We start from the raw sequence: 26,794 nt of genomic DNA on the forward strand, positions 1-26,794 counted from the left end.
ACATATATATATATATACACACATACATATATATATATATACACATACATATATACACATACATACATACATATATACATGCATATATACATGCATACATTATATATATATATATATATATATATATATATATATATATATATATATATATATATATATATAATATATATTATAATTAGGATAAAGTCATTATTTAATGACTGTTTGAAGCGTACAGGCGCTGTCCTTCCAGCGCCCTTAATTATATATTTATAATTATACTTTATATATATATATATATAAATAAAGAGATAATCCCTTTGGTGTCCTCTCTGCAATCTCTCAGTTTGAAAATTTCTTGGAACTACTAAAGAGAAAACCCCACTTCTTTAACTGTAGACACTAAGATGCCCCCGACACAAAAACATGCGGAATTATATACAGTTGTTTGAAAACTGACCGGTGCCGCACCACTCCACAAAAAGAAAACAAAATCAATCGGTAGACATGAAAAAAGATTATTTCGTAATATATATTTATATGAAAGTTAAAAATAGTTTTAACAGAATAATTCTAGTATGATCATTTAATTTAAAGTTAAAAAAATTGGAATGTTATTAAAATTACCAATAGGTAATAAACAATGCAGAATTAAACAGGAGTAAGGAATAATCTGACATTTTAGAACTTTGTAAACAAAGACTACAGTTTGCGATACGTGGCCCTAAACGCATTATTAGCACGGCAAAATCGCATTTAGACTTCATATGTTTAATATTTTTCAGATGGAATTCAATATTTTATTTTTAATATCTATTTTTGTCGAGTTTTATATATATCAGGGCCAGAAATGGCTTCCGTTTCTTGCATTTTAAGTCTTATGTAACAATTACATAACACAAACATTAAATTTAAAACAAACTGAATACCGGTACAAATTAAACACGAAATACAATACCTCAACTATTTGTATCAATAATGATTAACAATATAATTGTTCAGTTTCATATTTAGATTATATCAAACGTTTTAAATGCAATTCGGTATTTTTTAAAAGCCATAGTGAATTAAAATGTCATCAAAACGGAAAGAACTAAATATACTTAAAAGATATATATATATTATGATTGACCGTTGACTGAACACTATTCAATTTTTTTTCTCCGTGTTTTTCTCCTTGTCTCCGTATTCTTTCTGTTGAAGAGCGTAGCTCGAAACGTCAAAGACTTTCCGTATTCCCGAGCGTCATACTAATATATACTTTTGTTATTTACACCACCTGTCCTCGTCTGTTGTTATTTTTTGTATATTCTCCCATATATATATATATATATCTCGCTGAAGATAAAATTATTGAAAATGAAATATTTTCTTACCTGAAGAGTTGAATTTTTTCCGAAGACATACGGGTATAAATTTCTCGGTTATTGTGAGATTTTATTAAAGCATCAGCAAGACAAAGCAGTTTCTGAGCCGGGTAGTTACATAGTTTCAAAGCCTTCGAGTATGTATTGAATGCTAACGTGATTTTACCATTCTGAGCCAAATTATCGGCTTGTCCCAACAATCTAAACACCAGTGAACTTTCAGAAGAATCTAAATAATTATCATCTTGCCTTAAATCAACCATTGTTTGTTTTCCCAGAGCACCATCCAGTAACTGTTAGCTAACTTACATAAGATTTACTCATCACAACCGGATACTTTTTCTGCTGTTATTTCTGCGTCCCAGCAGCTGCTTGTTAAAAGCTGAATAAATGCTGTTTGCCGGTTCTTGTCATTACAGTGTATATGATTTAAACAGAAAAAACAGTTCGGAGATTCGTTAAGGTTACAAACAACCATCGTATTATGAACTTGTCTTTTTTTTATGCTTTTTCTTTTTAAATAATAAGTACATATGTAGTGATTACAGTATGATGAGTAGCAGTTACTCCGACGACAATGTTGTCAGACCTGCCACAGCATACAACAAACCTGCACTGAGTCTGACTTGTGTAATGGTTGGAGTTAATTGACACTTTATTATATAACTATTTTACTGACAACACAAAGTTTTTACTTCCGGGTCAGCTTCGAAGCCTTTAAATTTCACATGGCGCATTATCTACGCGGTGGTACGTTCTCCTCTTATTGCAAGTACGAGGTTTATTTTCTTTTCAAGCCAACAAGCGGAATTTAGTGATAATTACCAATACATTTTCAGCGTTTTCCAGTTTCGTTATCTTATATAATTTGATAATTCTTTTATATTCGTATTTCCCATTGTCGGTTCATAAAATTGCGAGGCAAGTGTTTTACACACACACACACTCCCAAATACATATGCGAGTTTGCGAGCCCAACGTGATAGCTTCTGCACATTCACTCGATCTGCTAAAAATATTAGTTAAATTCCCTTCAAATCTCACCCTATTGTCTTTAGAAAAGAAGGGCACATTCAATAATGTAGTTTTAGATATACAAAAGGACTGGATGTTTACGGCTGGAATGCCTTTCACCAGAGTTGTCCTATATTTCTGTTTACATATATACGCGTTCCCACATGTGCATAAACGTGTTTCCATTCATTTAGCATTTATATAAGCCTGTATATGGATATATTCCAGACGTTCATTTATTGCTGACAAGAATATCGTGATAAAGAAGCTAAAAATGTCTATTTCTGTGTATTCTTTTATTTTCTAACAACTTAAAAAAAAAAATCCATCTAAACTGTTGTTGATGTTTAACCCTAGGTCACTACTCATTGAGCAGACCTATAGTTAAACGTAATACAACAATAAACTCATCGTTTTTTTTTCTATTTCCCCGGTATCATTGCATATTCCATATAGTGTTGAATATTATTTTTAAGGTGGTAGAGTATAATTTTAAGGAAATTTGGTAGCTATTTCTAGCAAGCAACCACGTAAAGGTTCCCTTATTGACATCACCATGAGCGAATTTACGTTTTAGATTACGCATTTTATTGGATCAGTCATTAATAATATTAATATAAAAGCAAAGATTCGCTTATTAGGGTATCCTTGCTTTTTCGGTCCATAATTCAGATTGGTCTTTTGATTACGCAATTTATAATGTTTCGCGACTGGACTTTTACATGCAAAAATTACTATTAGCGACCCGATTGAGTGAGATACTGGACATTGCTGCTACACACCGAGAAGTTTGGACAGTTAGTGATTTATTACGTGCTCTGGAATTGGATGTTGTATCGAATGGCGCGCAAAGCGTCATTTAATTCGCAACAATTGTTCATGTGAAAGGTGTGGGGAACCTGCCTGCCTAATTTCACACAGGGAACATTGCGACGGTTGCTGATGGAAATGCAGTGGATGCAATTTTGTAAAATCTATCCACTTTCTTTTTTCTTTTCTTTCTTTCTTTACTTTTTTTTTTTACTCGATCGTATCTGTTAAGCTGGTAAAACGTCACAGACTCTCTACACTAGTCACCTGCCCGAATTTTGGTGGTGCGAGTATTCAACGGCCGCTGGTATATCTGATGACTTGATTGTAACAGTCTGTAACCAATATCTTGTTGATTGGTTCTTATATATATATATATATATATATATATATATATGCGTATATTTCTCATTTCGAATACATTATAGTAATTTTATATACTTTTGGGATGTATTTCGAATTTTAGTTTTTCTAGTCGAATCTAGACTTACAAAAAGTGAGGGTACCCAGTTATTACGTATCAGTTACTTTAATATTGATGAAACCACTATTTTTTTTTTACCATACCTGAAGTAAAAAAAAAAAATTATGATTATACCTGCACTCAAAATGTTAGAAATATTCCGTTAGCATGAAATGTCATTTTTGGCTGTTTTGTTAGAACGTGGTGATGACTTCTGTAAATTTGAATCTAAATAAGCTGTTACTCTCTGCAGTTCTCTTTTACTAGCGGAATCCTTTCCTTATAATTATTATGGTGTAGACGGAATATTTATTTTCCAACCAAGTTGACAGATGAATATTGGTTTCAAATTTTGGCACAAGGCCAGCAAGTTCAGGAGAGGGGTAAATCGATTACATCAACCCCAGTGTCCAACTGGTACTTATTTTATTGACCCCCGAAAGGATGAAATGCAAAGTCAACCCCAGTAGCATTTGAGCTCAGAATGTGAAGTGAGAAGAAATACTGCCAAGCATTTTTCCTGGTGCTGTAATATCTCTACCAGCTCGCCACCTTTGATTGATGAATATTGATCCTTGTTTTATGGAAAATAAACAGTTGCTGAAGAATTTAACGCAGTATCTTGAACTAGCGGTTTCCAAACTTATTCTGTCACAAAACCTTTGTGTAATTTTCTAAAAATCGCAGAACCAACACCTATATTTCATAGAGTCCCTGCTATCCTAATTTTAAGAAGACATTAAATAGAACAAAAATTGAAGAAAATGGACTAAGCAGAGCAAGAGAGCACACACGAAGATGGAAAGTGTCACTAAAGAGGTCACAGATGTGTAAAAACAAAAATTGTTTTAGAGAAAGAGAATTTATTTACAAAAACATGAAAAATTATCATTTTCATAATGATGAATCCTTTTTTTTTAATAAAATAAATTTTGATGAATTTTATTTAGATATTATTTATTAGGCGCATACACAACATCATAGTTAGAAGTTTGCTTCCCAACTACATGGTTCTGGGTCCACTGTGACATCTAGGGCAGGTGTCATCTATTATAGCCTCAAACTAACCAAAGCCTTGTTTGAGGATTTGGTAGACAGAAGCTAAAAGAAGCCTATCATGCATGTATATGGCATGTCATCGTCGAGGGAACCAGATGGAAAATAACAGCTGTCAAGAGGCAGAGATTGGATGTCGAAGATGCAAAGAGCAACTTGCACTTCCTTGTTCTCTGCCAACCCTGCCCTGTGAAAAATGCCCCTGGTTCTTCTATACTGCCATCTCACACACTGGTAACCTCTGCACTCACCATGATGAAGAGGATCAATCACTCACTACAGATTAAGTACTCAGATATGAGTTAATGCTGCCACCGCTGATATATATATGTTTATCCTTTATTTTTGTACCCCACCACTACTTGACAACCAGTGTTGGTTTGCTTACATCCCTGTAACTTAGAAGTTCATCAAAAGAGACTGATAGAATAAGTAACAGGCTTAAAAAATTAAAAAGTACTGGGGTCAATTCATTCAACTAAAACCTTTCAAAACAGTGTCCCAGCATGGCCGCAATTCAATGACAGAAAGATAAAGATTCTTAATCTCATAGAATGCCAGAATTTTTTCATGGAATCTACTTGGAAAAACACTGTCTTAATCACTCAAATATTATACCTCAACAGATTAGCAAATATAAATCTCTTTTACTCTTCTCTTCTGTCATATTTTAACTTCTCAGCATCTGGCACAAAGCCATCTCCTTCACCACTACTCCCCCCCCCCCGGGTCTTTTGTCTTTCAATTTACTTGGTGACCTCACTGGTGTTGGTACCATTTAAAAAAGCCCCCAATACACTGCCTAAAGTTGTTGGCAGTGAGAAGAGCATCCAGCTGCAGAAACCATACCAAAGTAGACAGTGAAGCTTGGTGCTTGCCAGGTCCTGTCAAACTAACGCCAACATAGAAAACAGACACTGATTTCAAATTTTGGCGCAAGGCTAGCAAGTTGGTGGAGAGAGGGCTAGTTGATTATGTCAACCCCAGTGTTTAACTGGTACTTATTTTATCAACCCTGAAAGGATGAAAGGCAAAGTTGACCTCGACGGAATTTGAACTCAGAATGTAAAGATGGACAAAACGCCAACAAGCATTTTGTCTGGTATGCTAATGATTCTGCAAGCTTGCTGCCTTATTGGAAAACAGATATTAAATGTTGATGATGATGTAGGTATCCATTAAATAATACATCATGTCACATTCTGAATCAAACAATGATCTATTACTAAGACTTTTGAATCTAGTCTTAGTGTATTTGGTTGCAGTCAGACATCAATTATTCTGTTTATAGCTGCTGTTACTTTATTTCAATAATTAACAAGAAGCAGATTTGAAAGAAGATTAATGCACACATAAGATATATGGTGGGGATCACATGCTGGAAATAACAGTCAAATCTCCCTCAATTCATTCTCCACTGTCTTAAGAAGGAGATATTATATAATATAGTCTTTATTATCCCTATAAAGAAAGTCATGACCGGAATACTTTTCATCACAGGCCAACTGGATTGGGATTGGCCCAAAGCAAAACCACAATATATCTTGCTTCACTATTGTCATGATAAAGATTTGCTTTATGCTTCAAAATTCTTGGTAGGGTAGTTTTATAAACATTTTCAGCCAATAGATTATTGCTGAATATTATTCAGAAACAGTATTGTCACTCTTACTATGTCTCACCTCCAAACCATGAACTACTACCCTCTACCAATGATGGTTTTCCTGCATACATTGACCTACATGTGTGGAAACTTCTAGACATGAATCACATTGATCTCACTAACTTATAAGATCCTACAAAAGTGATGTGCATTACTTCTCCTCACCAGTTCTTTATAAAAAAAAACTTGCATAGGGCATCTATTATTTGATTAAAATATACCTTCTCCAGTAGTTCCTTTATGCAACTTTATAAATATTTAAAAGCTATATATACATTGAAGACAATACTTTAACTAACTCCTTGCTTTCAATGATTCTCTCAGAATACCTGTTGCCAACAAATGCATTAATATTTATACAAGTAAAATTTTCATTTCCATCTATATTCACTTTCATTAATAAGTTGGCATCAAGCCCCAGGTGCTATCTGACAACCCACTTCTATTTTTGATTAATATTTTGGGGTGGTACACTTAATCTACTGTCTGATTTTACATCAGCACCTAGTTCATGGGTACCCTTAGCAGAGTTCACTCTGTTGCAGTCATTTAAGTTAGAGTTTCCAGTTTAAGGATAACTTCCCCACTTTCTGCAATTGGTCTCAGAGGACCTGGAAAAGGGTAAAGGGCACTACATTTCATCATGCATTACACACATGCATGTGTGTGTGTGTGTGCGCAAACACACACACATTATTTGTATAAAATCACATTTCACACATTCAAGTACATTTGGACATGGGAAGACTTTTCACTGCAGAAATACTCTCAGAAGAAAATTCTCCTTCTAGACAACATGTGTAAAAACACATCAGACATCATTGAATTCCAACTGTTGGCCAATTTGTCCCAAAGTTTTTATCTCATCGTAAAATTAATGAAGCAAATGTTATTTATCTTCACCTTGATCTCTGACATCATCTGACAAATGCCAACCAAGATGGCATGAATCAGCCAAGCCTTGCTTGCAAGAGATAGCAACCCAAATGTTTTTAAATCAGATCCCTGTGCTGGATGTTCAAGAACCAAATGAAGGGCAAATTTTCAATCCTGGGATCATCCTGATTCCAAAAGGTATATGTCTATGTAGAGCAAATGTAGACTGAAATACAGGGGTCCCAGACGGACAGACAGAATTTCTCTTTTATTAATATAGATAATTAAGGTGGTGAACTGGCAGAATTGTTAGCATGCTGGGCAAAATGCATAGCAGCATTTCATCCATCTTTATGTTCTGAGTTCAAGTTTGCCTCTCATCCTTTCGGGCATGATAAAATAAACACCAGTTGAATACTGGGGGTTGATGTACTTGACTTACCCTTTCTCTGAAATTGCTGGCCTTGAGCCAAAATTTGAAATCAATATTAATAATTATAATTAATAAATATAAAGAGTGGTGGATTAGTAGAATTGTTAGAGCAAAGTGTCCTGTAGTATTTAGTTACAACCTTTCACCTTACAAGTTCAAATTCTGCTGGTGTCAACTCAACTTTTCATCCCTCTGGGTGCAATACAGTATCAGCCAAGTACGAGGCTTAATATAATCGCCAGTTCTGCTGTCCTAAATTTCTGGTCTTATGCTATGTAAGAAACTATTCTCATTGAATCTGACTTTTCTTCTCATTTCGAAATGTTAAATAAAGCTTGTGTTCATTTTAACAAAAAAATGTGTTATAAATTCGTTTATTTCTATATTTTATGAAAATTTATACCAAAAATGTTTTAAAATAAACACAACAGTTATCATTATCATTTGAACATCAACTTTTCCATACTTGCATAGGTCAGGTGGAGTTTATTAAAGCAGATTTTCTACAACTGTCACCAAGCCTTACCTGTTTCCAAGCAAGATAATATTTCTCCACGGTTCATTATGTTTTTACAGAATATTAGAAATGAATGACATTCATTTACGTCATTATTTGATGCCAAGACAAGGAAATACAAACATACATACACTCTGAAGTACATACATGCATACATACACACACATACAATGGGCTTATATCAGTTTCTCTCAACCAAATTCACTCATATGGCTTTCCTCAGCCTAGGGCTGTAGTAGCAGAAGACATTTCCTCAAGGTGTGCCTAGTAGCATTTTGTCTGTCTTCATGTTCTAAGTTCAAATTTAGCCGAGGTTGACTTTGCTTTTTTGTCCTTTGGGGGGGGGGGGGGGGTGAAACAAGTACCAATAATGCACTGGAGTTGATGTAATTGACTAACCCCCTTCCTCACCAAATTTTAGGCCTTGTGCCCATAGTAGAAAGGATTATTATAATTATTTATTGTTATATGCCTAGATGTATATAACAAAACATGCCAGACAAAAGGGTTACAAAACATGTTGAATGTATTTATGTATGTATAATAAACGAGGAGTGGGGCAAAAATGTAATAAAGTATATTAAAACAGGTTAAAAATTTGGTTAAGCAAACAAGGTCAACACACACACATACACAAGAGTGAGATGCTGCCACTGAGATAGATCAGGGTAGCCCCACTATTCCAATCATCTTCTGTCCCAAGTACAACTTGGGTCTTCAAAATTTATTCCCAAAGCATCCTTGGTTTTATAACCAAGGCATGAAGTCTGCCATATCCTCTGGGTAGTACACCCTTAGCTGTCAATAAACTGTTGGTGTGGTTTTCACTAGCTATCATCTTTGGTTTTAGTAGTTTGGTGTACTAGACCACTATCTTAATCTGCACAGTATTTTTCTTTTTGTCTTTCTTTAACTTTTACAGCACTAATATTAAATTTGTTTTGGTCAACTGTGAAGTTGAAGAACTTCAGGTTGATAAGAGCCCCTTTCTGAGAGATTTCTAACATCTTACCTGGGCTGTTTTTTCCTATTCAAAATTTAAGGTAAATATACATGTCTTTTTCAACATGGAATTGTTACCATCACTGTGGTTAGCTCTAATGGTTTCTCACCTCACTCTAAGCACTATCACCTCCTTATCACCACATGATGAGGCAGAACTGCTGCTTAGAATCTCTAGCTAACTTTGTGTTGTAGGATGGTACTACTTGCTTTCTCAGTATCCCACTTCATAAGCCCCTGCACTACTGAGGATGTGGTGATTCTATTTTTTTTAGGAATGGTGAATGGCAGTGCTGTGAAGGCATTGACAGTAGCAAGGGATTTCTTTCCTGCCACATCAACTGCTGTCTACCATTACTCTCCACCTTCTTTCTCTCTTCTGGGTGATAAGCAGTCACATGGTAACACTTGAAATTTCTGCTCTACACTACCAATCTGGCCTTTCTGCTCCTACAACTATAACTCAGCAATAGCCTTATACTTTATGGGGCCATTAAGATCTGAATATCCATGTTTATTCCACCTGACCACACGTTGACTTCTTTGCTTCTGCATAGCATCTGCCCAAACTGTGTTGTAAAATCCATATTACTATTAATGTCTCTAGACAAGACGTATTTCTTGTATTTCTCTCCATGCACTGTGGCACCATCCTATGAGCAGATACATGGCATACAAGCTCTGCTTATCTTCTCACTTCATCCTCATTTTTAAATAACAATTACTTTCATATGGCCTGATCCAGTCAAGACAGTAGACATCTTGCCCCATATTCTCAAACAACTTTCTTAAGGGCATATAGAAACATACCATTTTTTTGCAAAACAGAAGTATGTTACTTTTCTCCATGCCCATTTTTTAATAAATACCTCCTCAGGTAATGAATCCCTCTCTTCTGTGACACACTCTTCCAGACTTTCACTTAGACCTGTCTCATGTTCAATATGATCTGTTACTATGAAACTTTGGCAAATGATAAACTGCTGCTGTTCTTGGTGTTTTCATTATTTATGTTGATATTTTCATCTCTTTCTGGTGCCTTTCAAATTGTAACTGCCAATATTTATACTTGGAGCAGTATTTGCTAAATTGTTATATTTTAGTTTTTCTTCTTTTTGTAAGTCTGTCTTTGTATTTACAAAAATTTAAGGCAAACATACCTATATGTCTTTTTCAACATGGAGTTGTTACCATCACTGTGGCTAGCATCTGCAACTACCCACACAGAGAAGGTATTGGTTGTTGGAACCACAAACAATACAAATGGCTGTAGAGTTAACAATGTTTAGACAAACTTTCTTTCAATTGCAAGAAATACTTTGGACATTTAACCCTTTTAGCATTCAGATTACTCTGTCAAATATAATGCTTATTTATTCACATAGTTTTGAATTGATTGTGGCATTATCTCATAGTTTCAAAATTTTGATGAATGTAATTGTTGATTTCTAGAATGACATTGTAGAGTATGTACGAGGCCAAATCTGGCAGGTTTGAACACAAAACCAGTACAATATTTGAGTTAGATATGGCTGATTTAAATGCTAAAGCATTAAATATTCTGAACGCTTTTGTTAGTAAAAAGAACAGAAGATAACTTTTATTATTCAATAATCTGGGTTAAAAAAAAAAAAAATCATTTTCCAAGTTGTAGTTCATTTGAATGCATGCATTCATATGAACAATTGACAACAACAATACATTCTAAGGCACAACGAGAATTTCAGAAAAAGTTAAGTACAAAGAACTTTATTTCTTCTTCAAAGAATTAGTTTTGAAGTATTTAGAGAAGAAAGAATATGAATTATTCTTCAGTAAAGAGCATTTGGATGAGGTCATCTTTCATACATTGTTCCTCTTTGAGTTGATTAGGCTAAAAATGAAATTAAACATATCATAATATTTTCAATGAAATTTGAAAATATACAAAGAAAGTGGTATACATGTAGAAATAAGTAACAAAGATGAGAATGAGGAAAAAGAAAAGGAGAAACTTGAATTAGCTTAATTTTAACTTTTTGCACCTAGAAATTTACTTCTAACAGATCAGTAGGCATGCTATGGTTTTGGTTCAATCCTTTAGTCCACCTCAATTTGGCTTTCACACCCAAATTACTTTATTTGCTACTATTTATAATACTTATTACCTCCAAAATTCTGCTATTTCTCCTTCCCACACTAAAGTACTGCTCACATAACTGAGATTGCTTGTACTACTTTCACTCACTTGCTATATTGCAACTACACAAACATTGTCTGATTCATAAGCAAATGCATATTTACTGACGCCATCTAACCAGTGGCTCAATGATTAGTTGTTTCTTTTCTCTAACTTTTATAGCACTATTAAAAGAACTTCTGTTCCTCTAAACCTGCTAACACTGTAACAGTTACAGTTAAACTTATTTGATTTATTTCTCTCTGTCTTCACTGTGTTTCATGTTTTAACACTTCTGAATTCTCCAACCATTTCAACCTTCTACAACTAAATCCTTGTTCATATTTTCCCCCCTAAATACTAGTGTACAACTGAGTGATGACTTAATCACTCAGTATAACATGACTACTTGGTCAATCAGCACTGGACACAAAATTCATGGAGGTCGTTACGGAGGTATCAGTTTGCTGAACCAAGTCACAAAAGTTACAGAAAGTGTAACAGTTCAATTTATTAGGGAGCATGTTAACCTAGATGAGATGCAGTTCGGTTTTGTGTGAGAGAAGCACTACTGATGCTATCTGCCTAGTAAGGCAACTGCATGAGAAGCATTTAGCCAAAAACAAACTACTGTACTTGGTAATTGTCAACATGGAGAAAGTCTTTGACAGGGTCCCCCACTCCCTCCTCTGGTGGTTAATGCAGAAGCTAGGGGTAGATGAGTGACTGGTGAGAGCCATCCAAGTCATGAACAGGGATGTTATCCGTAAGGTGAAAGTTAGCAATGAGTATAGCAACAGATCTAATGTGTGGGTAGGAGTTCATCAAGGTTTAGTTCTCAGCCCCTCCTTGTTTAACACAGTCCTCCAGGTTGTAAGAAAGGAATTTAAAACTGGCTGCCCTTTGGAGCTCCTCAGTGCTGATGACCTTATTTTTATAGCTGAATCTATAATAGACCTAGAAGAAATTTCAGGGGCCTTAGAGTTAATTTAGCAAAGACTAAAATATTTGTAAGCAAGAAAGCAAACAAATTACTAATCCTTTTAGCACACTCTTATAAAGTGGCATAGGAAAATCTAAGCTTGAATCATCTTAAATTATCTTGAAAATGTACAATATTGCCAATAACAATCTACAGAACATTATATGATATCAAAGAATTACATACTAGCAAATGAAAATTAGGTTAAATTTTAGAAATGCTTTAAAACTGGTAAAATTTATAAATAACTAAAATAGGCTTTTAATGAAGTTAAATAAAATATTTGTAAAATATGGTAATACTTACATGGCCAAATTTTAATAGAGTTGGAACAGCAGTTAAACGTAGTTTAGAATCTTTTCTAAAGACATTATTCTGATCTTTCCAACTAGTGGAGGTTAAAAAGGAAAACGGAAATATTAAACAATATTAAAAAATCAGTGAGTGTGGAAGTTTAATAACATATAAATCCCTTAAAAGTTTCAATCTTAGACAAAACTATAATTTCTTTTTGAGATTTCAGTGAAATATGAATAGAAGCTAGTTGAAGTTTGGAGTGTCCTAAAGCACACAACGACAATCCAGAATTAACTGCAATCTACATAAAATGATTCTTAATGACAAAAGAAAAAGAAAACCCTTTCTCTTCACAAGTTGTCAAGTATCCATGCTAGATGTGAATAATTAAGGAAGAAACAGTGGATAATATCTCATAACATTTTCTAACTACAAAAATTAAATTCAATTGGCGGGACCTGTGGAAATTCCACAGAATGATGAAGAGAAGTTATATAAGAGAGAAAGGATGATTTTCATTTTTATTTTGCTAAGTTATTTCATTTCCAGTCATAATTATATATTATATGATTTTAAAATTTCCCTCTGCTAAACACTTTATATTTCTCTCTTTCTCTCTACCTCTTCAACAAACTTTTTAACCATGTAATTCAACCTCTTCATGTCTTTAACATTTCTCTTTCTCTTCACCTTTCCTTCCCCACCCAACAGCATGTCATTAACATTTCTCTCTCCCACTTTTCTCTCACCATCTTTTACTTTCACTCTTTGCCTCTCCCATTCAACTAATAATACACTAAAGCATTTGGCCTTAGTGTATTATTATACTCCTCTCTTCTTTCTTCTCTAATCATATTTCTTCCCCCCTCTCTCTCACTTTTACCCTACTTCTCACTCATTCCACATCCACCTCTCTAACTAACTAAAGTATAACGAGTGAACAAACAAGAAGATTATTAAGATGTTAAAATAAAAGCAACAGTTGTTCTGCCACTGCCACCACCACCACCACCACTACTGTCATTTGTCCTTTTTCATGGTTGGAATAGGTTGTCATGGTTCAAGCCAGTTTTTATACAGAGTTACTGTCCTCCTATATTGGTTGGAGTAAAGTGTCTCATTTATATGTTCCAGTTTCAGAAGGTTTCAATGACTGGATGCCTTTACTAATATCAACCACTTTATAGAGTATTTTATCAAAGCACCAATACAAGGGAGGTTGTCATGTTCTTGGTCAGACTAAAGGGTCTCTCAACCTTTCATTATTTCTAATTTATCACCAGTCACTTTACAGAGTGTATTGGGTGAATTACTCCACTGGCACCAACTGAATAGAAGTTGCCATGTTCTTGGTCAGTCAAAAGGATCCTCTCAATCCTGCATTATTTCCACTTGATCACCAACCACTTCATAGTGTGTACTGGGTGAACTACTTTTTGAATGTGTCCTGAAAAGAACACTCCACCAAAGAAAGATTATGCAACAAGCTTCCTAAAGTCTGATACCATTAGAGAGGGAAGGTACACTTAACTGAACACTGCTAGAGAAATAAGAAGGGGCTGGTTAGTGACACCCTATTTTGGACACCTTAGCAGGGTAGTATTTCATTGGTTGATATACATTGATCAGTTAATAGATAATGCTGGAGGTACAGAGAGGATTATCATATGGAATGGTAGATAGGGATCAGGATCATGCAAATTTGAGCAAGCTGAACTTCATGATGATGATGATAAATGCATATTAAACACAAAGGAAATTATAACATTTTAGTGATTAAATGAACTTGAATAAAATAGTATACAGAACTAGCGAAAAGAGAGAAAAAAATCCCAAAATAAATCCTTGTAATATTAATAATTAGAAACCAACATAAATATCTCTCAGATAAAAATTATTAAAACGTAATTGAATAAGAGCATATGGATTAACTTACAATGTACGATCACCAACATTACAGTGAATAAAAATAGCATCACTTGGAAGTTGTTTCATGTTTCGCTTTATCACAGGATCAGCTGTAACAAATATAGAAGAATAAATTGAAGAAAAGTGTAAATATTTTTATTGCAATTTAAGGTAACTCCAACACACGAAAAGTTTTGAGTTAAAATTCAATTCTCTCTAGTTTGTTATTTAAAACATTTCAACCTATTCGTTTTACATGAAAATGAATAGAAGCTTCTATGAGGTCACTCAATTTGCTAATGTAGCAGCTACATCTCACTCAAGTAACACACAACTGTTTTAACCCTTTAGCATTAACACCTGCTATATCCAGCCCAAGTATTCTGTTTTATGTCTAAACTAGCCAGATTCAGCCTCTCACACCTACCCTACAATTTCATTCAAAAAGTAAACAATCATATCATCAAAGTTTTGAAAGTATGAGATAATACATAATTAACTAGAAACAATGTGAATAAATAAGCACTGTACTTGACAGAGTAATCTGGATGCTACAGGGTTCTGAAAGAACAGAACAATATGGGATGATCATGGATGGAATGACTTAGATCATATATTTGCTCAATCAGAGCTGACCAGAGGCTAAGTAACAACAAAAAAACAACAGCAACATAAAAAATGAAATCTTGTGATTCAAAATGGCCTGGATTCATAATTTAAATTCAACATTCAGTCAGAAAACACTCCCCACATAATCCCATTTCTAGAGTTATTTTAAAATCAAGTTTCTTTTGAATACAAATTCGCATTGACATAATTGCTGATTTCCTTCTGAGCAGACAGGATGTGTGTTTATGTGCGTGTGCTTCATAGATTGCTCATAGAACAACTAGAATCTTTAAACAATGCAAATTGTTTAAAAACTTAATCTGTAAGCAACTGTGTCATCTAAATGTACACAATCTACTTGCACCAACACAATTTTTAGCCAACACAATCAGGTAACCTCTAGATAATTTTTCTCACCACTTTTAATTAACATGCAAACTTAGCATAATTGCAGGATCACAGCAATGGTAAAGAAATGCAGTGGCAGTGATTAAGCTCAAGGTTGGCCCTAATTGAGCAGACCTGTAAGCAAAAGACATTCCAAGCATGATCATCCTATCTTTTTTGGCGTAGAGTATCTAGTTAATCAATGTGTTCTTATAAAACAGTAGCATGTAATTTGAAAGGTTAGGCTGTTATTTCTAGCAGTTCGTATAATGATGTAGAGACTTACTCTTTAATGTTTTCAGTCAGGACAGAAGGAGAAGGGAAAGTATTTTTCTGAGTGTCAACAGAAAACAGCTAGTTCAGTGATAGCAAACCCTTTTTATAACCCAGTATGTTGCAATTTTAATTTCCTTAATAATCCTGTCGTAATAGTGTTATGTAACTTTTATCTTTTACTTGTTTCAGTCATGGACTGCAGCCACATTGGGGCACTGCCTTGAAGGGTTTAGGTGAACAAATCAACCCCAGTATTTATTTTTCAGCTGAGCACTTACTCTATCAGTCTCTTTTGATGAACTGCTAGTTAGAGGGACATAAACAAACCAACTGATCAAGCACAAAGACACACACAAATACATACATATAAATGAATAAATAAACATGGGCTTCTTACAGTTTTCATGTACCAAATCCACTTACAAGGCCTTGGTTGCCTTAAGGGTATAGTAGAAGACATTTGTCAAAGGTGTCATGTAGTGGGACTGAACCTAGAGCCATGTGGTGAAGAACAAACTTCTTACCATATAGCTACACCTGTGCCTATATAACTATATTTGTGTAAAATCATACTTTACATGTTCAAATGTATTTGGACATGAGAAAACCTACTGCAGAACTAGTCATGAGAGAAAATTCTCCTCCTGTACATATGTGAAAACACATCTTGGCATGTGAATGATATCATTAGATTGTTGAACATGTGTTTCTGTGTTTTCTTTCCCTTCACTAGCTACAAAAACCAAATCTGTCATTCACAACCCAATAAGAATGGTGAGTATGAGATGTCTACCACTGTATTCAATATATGATTATCAAACCAACAAAGGAACCTCTATGTAATAAGCTAAAAATAGCAACCAAACATCCCTCATATCACACCCTACTATCTTAAGAGAAAGAAAGATATATTACATAATGATGTAATTGTAGATATACTAGCCTAAAAAAAGGACAAGATAGTTATGGCTGTAATACATTTATTTGGTGATAGGTCTGCTCAATCAGAGCTGATCTAGGGTTGAACAAAACATATATATATATATATATATATATATATATATATATATGTGTGTATATATATATATATATATATATATATATATATATATATATATATATATATAATGCATATATATGAGGATGAGAAACAGTGGCATGGGGTAACAAAGTACAGAAAAGAAAAGTTATTTGTCTAATGTAGGATGAAGTGGTAATGGTAGTGAAGGGATGACCAATTCTTAATCTCAGTGACAATTTCCAACAAAACTCTTTAAACATAAGATCCTATTGTATGGTATCGACTGGTATTGAAAATAAAGAGTTTTCTACTTTGGGTCACAATAGATACAAGCAAAGTTGACCTTTTCTTAAGTTGGCAATTCCAGTTAGGTCACCATCCACTTTAACACCACAAGACATTCCATCACACATTTATCAGTGTCCGGCATCTCAGCACATCATGGATTCAAGAAACAGAGGGAACAATGTTCCATATTCAAACTTGGGACGAGTACTGACAAATTTAAATGAATATTTTTCCAATCCCATTTTTATCTTTCAGCTCCCTACCTGCCTCAATTTCTTCCTATACCTCACTTTCACCTACTTCTCTTCCTCTTTTCATTTCTTTTACCATCTCCTCTCTCAGTTTCTGTCTCCTATTACTTCCTGTCTACATATACAAACTCTCATTGTTTTGTTCCCCACCACCACCACATCAATTGCAGCCAGTTGCTCAAACATAGAAGCTGTAAAAACTCTGTTGTCTTCCCTTTTTCTTGCTTCCTGTCATCTTAAAGCTTGGAGAAAGACTGCCCAAAAACAATAGAAATTTCACTGTACTCTTTCTGTTGCTTTCCCCAAGTAATACAAGTCTTGCTAATACAGACTACCACCAGTTTTCCAAGATTCTGTTTTATATCAATTACTGCTAATCACATTTTTTTGTTATTATAGTCTAATGAGTCCTTATGCTATGGAAAGCATCACTGTAACTTTGTTTAATTTTTCTCTACATAAAAGAAAAATACTTGCATTATCTCCTCTCAAGAAAAACCAAATGTAAAGTTGCAAACTGAAACTTAAAGCACTAATTCAGATACGGTAACATATTTCATGGCAATCTAATGCTTAGGACAACATCTTTGCTACCTCCAGTTCCTGCCAAACTATAGGTGGTTTTGAGTTTAATACAATAAGCAAACAAAACATTCATTAATTATTCATTTACAAGGAAAAAGTAAATAATGATGATAGCAGTAGAGAAATGGACAACCAAGACAGCAGAGAGCTGGAGCAAAACTACATTATACTACTTTATTTCACCATTGTTTGATGCATGCTTAAAAACTACTCCTGTCAATTTTTGACTTTCAAGGCTTTAACCCTTTCGTTACCGTATTTATTTTGAGATGTTCTGTTTCTTTCAATTATTTTAAATATAACAAAGAATTTAATAAAATAATTTAGTTGTCATTCAGCTAGTGTTAGGAACATAAATTGTGACTAAGGTTTGGTAGAAGATTTTTATTCAAAACTTATGAAAACAAGACATTTGTACTCAGAGCCAGTGCCAGTTTCAACCAGGTTAGTAACGAAAGGGTTAATGAACACAAGACATAGAATAGACAGGGACAGTATTTCATTAAATATCTGAAGCATTCTACCTTTTCTGCTATCAACTAGGCACAAGGTCACATATTTTGGAGGTATGTGCATAGTCACTTAAAATGACATTCTATTTCCAGACTCAACAAGTATTTACTTTACAGACCACGAGATGATGGAATGTCATGGGCAATAGAGAAATTAAATGAGATAGCAAATTACTATGTCAGAAAAACAGTAAACATATTTATCTCTATGACATACATTATGGATGTATATTGCTGAAAAGCCAGAGGCTGCAGTGGATGTTATACGTTAAAAAAAAAAACTCAAAAAGGGTGGAGTTTTCCTGAAATATTATAGGAACATTAAACAACCTATGCAAGATAACACTATATCATCATCTGTTTTCATACATTGACGTCACCTTACATGTTTTGATTAATTCTACACCTGCAGTACTCAAAGCATTTAAAAACATTTCATTTATACATATTGCCATGCTTCAAGCAAGTCACATTATATACTTATATATGGCTGTGTAGTTAAGAAGCTTGCTTTGCAACCATGTAGTTTTGGGTTCAGTCCTATTGACAGCACCTTGGACAGGTGTCTTCTACTATAGCCCTGGGCCAACCAATGCTTTGTGAGTGAATTTGGGAGACAGAAGACTGTTTGGAAGCCTGTTATACACACACATACACACACGTTTGTCTCCTCCAACAAGAGCTTGACAACTGGTTTGTTTATGACTGTAACTTAGCATTCAGTAAAAGAGACTGACAGAAAATGTACCAGACTTAACAATAAGTACTGAGGGTAATTTATTTAACTAAACACTTCAAGGCAGTGCCCTGACATGACTACAGTCCAATGACTGAAACAAGCAAAAGATATGATATATATATATATTTACATATTAGTATAATTAGTTTGAGTGAAGCATTGTGTGGTATTTTCAAGTTAAGACTAAAATTGTTCAAAAGCCAATACAATGCACACTGAAATATAGGAGTGGAAATGGAAGTAAGGGAGACATATCAACAGTTTGTCCTTCACTATATATTTCTACAGTTCAGGGTTTTAATGTTGTTGTCAAGTGAAAATAGTGGATGATTTGAGCTGGTATCTTTTTTCACAGATGTATGGAAAAGGGAGTGAAGGTTGCGACATGCACAGAAAATTGTCAAAATAACTAATCTGTCTTGTGACTCTCCTGAGGTGCCATGCAGGACTGAACCCAGAACCATGTGGTTGGGAAGCATGCTTACACATTTATATATGTTTACATATCTCAGAAGCTCTATCTCCAGCAGAGATGATGCAGAAATTTACGTCAAGACCAGGATAAATAATGCAGTCTCAGTATTCCATTGCCTGCCTCCAATATGAAAATCGAAGACTATCAGTCAGAAGATAAAGCTACTTCTATACTTATCTGTTGTTATACCAACAGATTTGTGTCTGTGAAAATTAGAAGAAGACAGTGAAGATCTCTCAATTGTTGGATGTGTTTAATTGATGCTGCTATTGTTCAATCCTAGGCATTTCTTACAGAGACAGAGTGAGAAACAGAAGTTGGTGAAAGTTGCCGGCACAGCAAGTTAGCAAGACATGGTGCATAAGTAAAAGATATGGTTTACCAGCCATGTGCTTTGATTACTGTAGGAGACTCACACTACCATAGCAATAGAGTGGCCGCCAGAAAGAGGAAAAAAACTGAGTGGAAAACCAAGGAAGATACAGCACAATATGTTCCAGGACAACATGATAGTGCTGGTAGCTGACTGGAGTGGAGCTAAGAAAAAAGCAAGCAATTGGGATGTTTGATGAAGGCTTGTTGTCAATTGTGTTGTCAGCAATGGAGAATCTAACAGCTAAGATATACATGTAACCTATATAATGCTTTTAAAAGCAAGTCGGATCTTTTTTAAAACGGGGGCCACATTTTTCATTAACGAAACACTTTGAAACTTGGAACACTGGTAGAATGTGTCATATAAAACATCTTTTTCTCTTAGTCTTCTTAAAAAAAAAAAGAAATCCATAAATTATTCCATGTTAAAGTTGTCGTATTTCTGTAATTTCAACCAATCACTGACGTCCATTCAGCCGATATACATTAAGTGCTGATTACATAAACAAACGATTCTGAAACAATTAATCCTAACCCTAACCCTAGGGTTAGGGTTAGGGTTAAAGCAAATTTAAAATGAAAAAAAGCAAATAAAACGAAGGTATGGAGATTAAATACGCTTTACATCGCTTAATCATCCAAAGGAGTAAATATAAACAACTGAATACTTGTCAGTGATTGGTTGAAATTATCGAAATAAGACAATTTTTTACATGAAATAAATTCGAATACAAAAATATTTTTCTGTTCTATAACACAAAATAGATAAGTATACGAAGTTTGAAAGTCTTTCGGTACCAAAAACACTACGTAAAACATTAATGAAAAATGTGGCCCCCGTTTTAAAAAAGATCCAGCAAGTCTAATTTAGCTGTTTCTCTGTAGATTGAAAAAATGAACAACCTAAGTCAATTTTCGAATCTTATTAGATTCTCATCAAAAGCTTCTACATCAATTTGCCCAATCCCACAGAAATAAACAACCAATCTATTTATATACTCAACAATTACAGTAGGTATACTATATACCGTATATACTCGTGTAAAAGTCGAACTTTTTAGACCATTTTTATGGTCAAATTTAGGGGGTCGACTATTACATGGATATTATTTTTGAGAGGCTGAAATTCAAGCTAAAATCCGAAGTACCGTATCAGCAGCAGAAGCCCAACTGATCTCTAAGCGAATAAAAACAAAAACATAATGAATTACGGTAAACAAGACCGCATAGCTCTCATATGCAGTTACCAGTAAATTTCCATGTGGTGTAGAGTTGTTAATCTGGAGCAGGAATTCTCAAAATATGTTCTGCAAAACCCCAGGGTTCCCTGAAAGTTATCAGGGGTTCCACGTTTTTTAAAATAATGTCGAAAAAAGTAAGGGAACCACTAATTTTGCAATTAACTAAATGTTTTTAGGCTTATCAAAATCATACTTTGTACGAATTTAGAAAGTGGCGTTTGCCAGTAGTGCTGTCTGTGAAACAAGTTTCTCACCATGTAAACAACGAGTGTATATGACGCATGTGTTTTTTGTGCTTCAAAATGTATGCAGGCTTGCAGCATATCCTGTGCATACATTTTAGCAATGGTGATGTAGCACCCATCAACAGATGTGTAGTGCTCGCTATTAAATGGTGTTGTACTATAAGCACCGAGCATTCCATTATAAGCACCTAGTATTCCACCTGTAGCGTAGGCTACAGTAACATAGCCACACAATTTTGTAATAGTGCTATTTCTACGTACAGGATACGATGCCTTGGCCCACAAATGTCCTGTTGTTCGTGAAATACTAGGGTGGTCAACTTGGTCATATTCAAGAAGAGTGGTCCCGGTGCGCGCACTCGCACACTGAATAGTACCGGTCAACTTTTATACGGGGGTCTATGGAAAATTCCCAAATTTTTGGCCGAAAATAGGTGGGGTCTACTTTTACATGAGATCAACTATTACTCGAGTATATACGGTATGTAATAAGTACAAGTATAAACAGCCATATGTATATACATATCTAACGTTGTTCTGCAATCGCTTTGACATCTGACGCATGATTTGGTGCAGGGTGTGAGCCAATGTACAGCACATACATTTGATCAGCATAAACAAATCAGTTGTGTAGGTTATTCAGCAAAAAAATTATAGACCCGTCTTTCTCGGACTATAAGAGACTACTATCGCACAGACGCACGCGTTACAGAGAAGATGTTAATGATGCGAGTGGAAGATGTCGAGCTGGTGTAGCCAGTTCTGGGGGGGGGGGGGATATAATTAAAAAAAAAATTGTGAAAACAGCCGGTGGGGTGATTAGAACTCCGCATGGAGTTATAACAAAAAGTGATTTAATTTTTCGATTTCTTTCTTCGATTTTATTATATATTTTCTATTTATATAATTTTTTTATTAAAAAAAAACGTCCCATTGTAACAAACGCTATATGTTGTGGTGTCCATGTTCGTCTTTTATAGACAATAAAGAAATTGTTACAGAGAAGATGTTATTACTGCAAGAACTGCACGGAAATGACTTACACATTTCAAGGAGAGGGGGATTCGACCTTACAGACTCTCCACGATCCAGCCAACCTCTTTCATTTAATGAGAATCGATTAAACGAGCCCAACCACGAGGATCAGCGTCAATCCACATGGGAAATGACCCAGCACGTGCGATGGTCTCCTGATACAATCGCCAGCCAATTTCACTCGATGGGCAACCCAGCTGTAAGGACTCGACCGGCAACACTCGAGCCCGACATTGTCAATTTGACCAAAAAGGCTATCCAAGAGTTCGGTTAGGAAGTTCCACCGCACCCACCGTATTTTCCTGATATAGCACATTTAGACTATCATCTTTTTCGGTCACTTTCCAAAAGTCTGCAAGGCGTTTCCTTCAATAACGACGTGGAGCTGAAAACACGACATGATGAATTCTTCGAGTTAAGACCTGGTGATTTCTACCGTCAAGGCATCGACAAACTAGTGGAACGTTGGCAAGAAATCGTGAATAATGGAGAATATATTATTGACTGATTTGTTAAAACTACTGATGAAAAATAAGGATTTAAAGTAAATGCGCCTCGAATGACTTAATAATAGAGTACCTTCTTTCTTCTACCTACTCTGTTACATTGCTTAGTAAGTATGGAGACGTAAAGGAGTGAGAACTTTTTTCCTGGCGAGGAAAAAGGTATACTCCCAAGAGCTGGTGCACAATAAAATGCATACAGTACACTTTGTAAAACGGTTACCAAATATATGGAGAATATGTAGGGTTGAGAGAATCCATCAGTCTTGGAAACACAACAAAAAAAAAAGAAGAGAGCGAGATTTAATGTGTCAAGGAAGGCAGCTTCTTCAAATATGTATTGTCCAATACAAGCCAGCATTGAAAGCAGAAGTAAAGCGATGATGATGAAAGTTAGTGACATTAACTTTCAACTTTCGCCAGCAATAAATAGCTCGTCACGTAAGCATTCTAACCAACTTCTAAGCGGCAACTTTTGAAGTCACAGTTATTCTGTATTTCTGTCTATTACATGTGTGTGGATCGAACAAAGAAGAAGAGTTCATTCATAACAAGTTTTGCATTTCCTATCTTCAAATTGAATCAATTAATTGCATTGGACAAGTAAAGTAACAACAACAACAACAAAAAAAGTTAATCACCATTACATTACACTGCACTCCACGTTCAAATGCTGCAGAGGTTGATTTTTGCTTTAAAGTTTTCAAGACTTTAATGCTGATATGAGACATCATTAAATATCAGAACGACGTTCCACCAGGCACGATGTCACGTGCTGTCTTAGAGTCTGTGTAATGAATTCTCTCTCTCTCTCTCTTTCTGTGTTACGCTGCACAAAGTTCTGGAGACCTCCAGAAATTGAAAGGCTGACGACAGGCTGGTATGTTAATAGAAACACCCAAGGATGGTCCGATGTGCAGTACAACATGGCATAAAATAGTTGTTGGCACGACGTCGAGGGTTCCAGTTGATCCGATCAACGGAACAGCCTGCTCGTGAAATTAACGTGCAAGTGGCTGAGCACTCCACAGACACGTGTGCCCTTAACGTAGTTCTCGGGGATATTCAGCGTGACACAGTGTGACAAGGCTGACCCTTTGAATTACAGGCACAACAGAAACTGGAAGTAAGAGTGAGGGAAAGTTGTGGTGAAAGAGTACAGCAGGGTTTACCACCATCCCCTGCCGGAGCCTCGTGGAGCTTTAGGTATTTTCGCTCAATAAACAATCACAACGCCCGGTCTGGGAATCGAAACCGCGAGTCTCCTGCCCTAACCACAGGGCCACTGCGCCTCCACGGCATAAAATAGTAACGATGAAAAAAAGAAAAAGGTACAATCAATTATACTGACCTTCGTCCCCTGTACCACCCATAAAGTGATGTGAGTTGAATAAGTTAAGAAATGAAATGATATATTAGCATGTCAGAAAAACAAGATATTATATATATATATATATATATATATATATATATATATATATATACAGAGAGAGAGAGAGAGAGAGAGAGAGAGAGCATACATAGTCCTTATATATGTCTCATGTTTTGGGTTCGAAGTTCATATAACTAACCGTTAGCTTAACAAAGAAAATGTTACTTTATAACAAGCTTTGACAGAAGCATGAACTATTTAAAGCAGGACAGAATGAAAGACTGTTGAGTACGTATATCGTTTACAAAGGAAGCGATGAACAGAGTGCAAACTGCTCGGTTTCAAAGAAAACTTGCTAATGTTTCTGCCAGCTCGCCGTCTTTACCTAGATGAAATATAATGAAAAGGACGATCTAAATCCAAAATTATAAGAATTTGATACCTCTGACACAGTCGGGACACCAGCTTTGGCCACTAGAGTCTTTACTTCCTGTAAATAAAGCAAATATTGTTTTGCCTTTGTTTTCATCAGCTGTTGCTACATATTCATCATATCCATTCACGTGAATTTCCTGAGCCATGTTGCCGACTTGTGAAGTATTCCAACACCAATTAAGAACAGTTGACTAAAGGTAGATAACTCTAAAAAGAAAGATGGAAAGAGATAGAGGGAAAGTGAGAGAGAGAGAGAGAGTTGCACGTAACTTGATTCTTCATGTACCTAATTAGTAATTAATTACACCAAATGTTTATTTCTATTTCGACCACAAATACAGCCACTTGGATTTATTTCCTTTAACACAAAACATGATTTTATGTCAACTTTCGCATTATCGTTGAGTCATTCTAACTTGTATAAATGTATAGCCACAGTTAACTTGTTTTATTTTATTGTAGTATTATATACGGATATCTTTCTTCGCACATCCTACGGTCTGATAACTGACAGACTTTGATACTTTATATAATATTCATACAAAATCGTGAGGCAAAAATAATTCTTTCTACTATAGCAGAGCCATCTTAACATCATTGTAGTCCCCCCACCTCCAGGTAAAAATCCATGCCCTGGGTCTTATAATATTTATTGATTGGGCGGCGAGCTGGCAGAAACGTTAGCACGCCGAGCGAAATGTTTAGCGGCATTTCGTATGCCTTTACGTTTTGAGTTCAAATTCCACCGAGATCGACTTTGCCTTTCATCCTTTCAGGGTTAATAAATTAAGTACCAGTTGCGTACGAGGGTCGATCTAATCAACAAGCCCCCTCCCCCAAAATTTCGGGCCTTGTGCCTAGAATAGAAAAGAATAGTTATTGAGTGCAAGACGTAGATTAGAATCGAGACCTTCAGGCAACTGCCCAATGTGCCTATACTGTATTATAGGCACAAGTCCTGAAATTTTCAGAGAGGAGTATAGTCTATTTCACTGTTCTCAGCACTTGACAAGTCCCTATTTAATCCATCCCAAAAGGATGAGAGGATGAATTTTAACTCAGAATGTAATGAACCAGAGAAAATGCCACTTAGCACTTTGCCTGGTGTGCTAATGATTCTGCCTGTTCGCCACCTTGTAAGTAAAGTAAAATTAACAAGAGCACTCAGAGAGCGCAAGCCTCCACCAAGGCAACACTAACATCCTGATTTTTTTCTTACTTACAAGGGGCCAAACATAGATGGGACATTACAAAACAATACAGGACACATAATTGGGGAAATAAAAATACAGAAAGAAATTGAGTGAAGAAGAAAAAATAAAAAAAACGACTGAAAATATAAAAATGATAAAATGAGGCACAATGCCCACTCGAGTGATTACATTCAGATGTTATTTTTTGAGCAGTTTTTTTTTTCCTTTTAAAAGTTCACATCTTCATTTTTAAATGTTCATAAATACTATCTGTAATTCTATATTGATTTGAATGGAAAAATGTGTTGCCCAAGAAGGACTTCAGTTTGAACAATTTTTATGATGTTTCATATTTAGATGCTTTTATTAAATTCATTCAGTTGTTAAGCATAAATAGATCTTGGAATTAAATGGTTTTGATTTATTGTCAAGTGACTTTGGTCAGCCCTGTATATCGAATTAAGTCACTTGTAAGTGTGCACTTCCAGACTATTCTATCTCAAATACTTTTTATCTGAAGACTGATATTTAATCCTGTGCTAACAATTTTCTTCCTTTTATCATTTAGAAGTAGTCGTCATTAGCTTTGTAGGTTACTTCTGTAGCATAGGCTCAGTCAGGTGCAGAGGGTGCAAGAGTACTCTCTAAAATTTTTGGTGGGAGCAATGAAGACACTTTGAGCATCCCCCCTGAAAAACTTCATTGCCAAAATGAACAAGCATAGAAA

At 35.2% G+C, this 26,794-nt stretch overlaps 3 protein-coding genes across 3 annotated transcripts in view; 1 reads left to right on the forward strand and 2 right to left on the reverse strand.

Annotated features, from left to right (window-relative positions):
* Positions 1-1,981, reverse strand: part of LOC106880271 (LON peptidase N-terminal domain and RING finger protein 1) — a 40,986-nt gene extending 39,005 nt beyond the window's left edge. Inside the window, exon 1 of the mRNA XM_089354455.1 lies at positions 1,356-1,981. Within this exon, the coding sequence (XP_089210581.1) occupies positions 1,356-1,609 (254 nt within the window). The 5' untranslated portion in view covers positions 1,610-1,981. The remainder of the gene's footprint in view (positions 1-1,355) is intronic.
* LOC106879176 (beta-keto L-gulonate decarboxylase) overlaps positions 1-26,794 on the forward strand; it is a 129,583-nt gene that overhangs the window by 81,075 nt on the left and 21,714 nt on the right. The window lies entirely within an intron of this gene.
* LOC106879179 (thioredoxin domain-containing protein 17) lies at positions 10,914-25,097 on the reverse strand. Its single transcript, XM_014928627.3, has 4 exons — positions 24,882-25,097; positions 14,554-14,635; positions 12,627-12,708; positions 10,914-11,053 (listed from the first exon to the last, which is right to left on the reverse strand). The coding sequence occupies exons 1-4, from the start codon at positions 25,018-25,020 to the stop codon at positions 10,985-10,987; spliced, it is 372 nt and encodes a 123-aa protein (XP_014784113.1). The 5' UTR covers positions 25,021-25,097; the 3' UTR covers positions 10,914-10,984.

Source organism: Octopus bimaculoides, chromosome 6 (genome assembly GCF_046866305.1).
Source record: "Octopus bimaculoides isolate indiv1 chromosome 6, ASM4686630v1, whole genome shotgun sequence".
Lineage (NCBI taxonomy): Eukaryota > Metazoa > Mollusca > Cephalopoda > Octopoda > Octopodidae > Octopus > Octopus bimaculoides.

Excerpts from the sequence above, each read along its gene's own strand:
- LOC106879179 (XM_014928627.3), bottom strand. The coding sequence starts at position 25,020 with ATGGCTCAGGAAATTCACGTGAATGGATATGATGAATATGTAGCAACA. Across the intron at positions 12,709-14,553 it reads AATGTTGGTGATCGTACATT|TTGGAAAGATCAGAATAATG; the intron begins GTAAGTTAATCC and ends AACCTCCACTAG. Across the intron at positions 11,054-12,626 it reads CTCTATTAAAATTTGGCCAT|CCTAATCAACTCAAAGAGGA; the intron begins GTAAGTATTACC and ends TTTCATTTTTAG.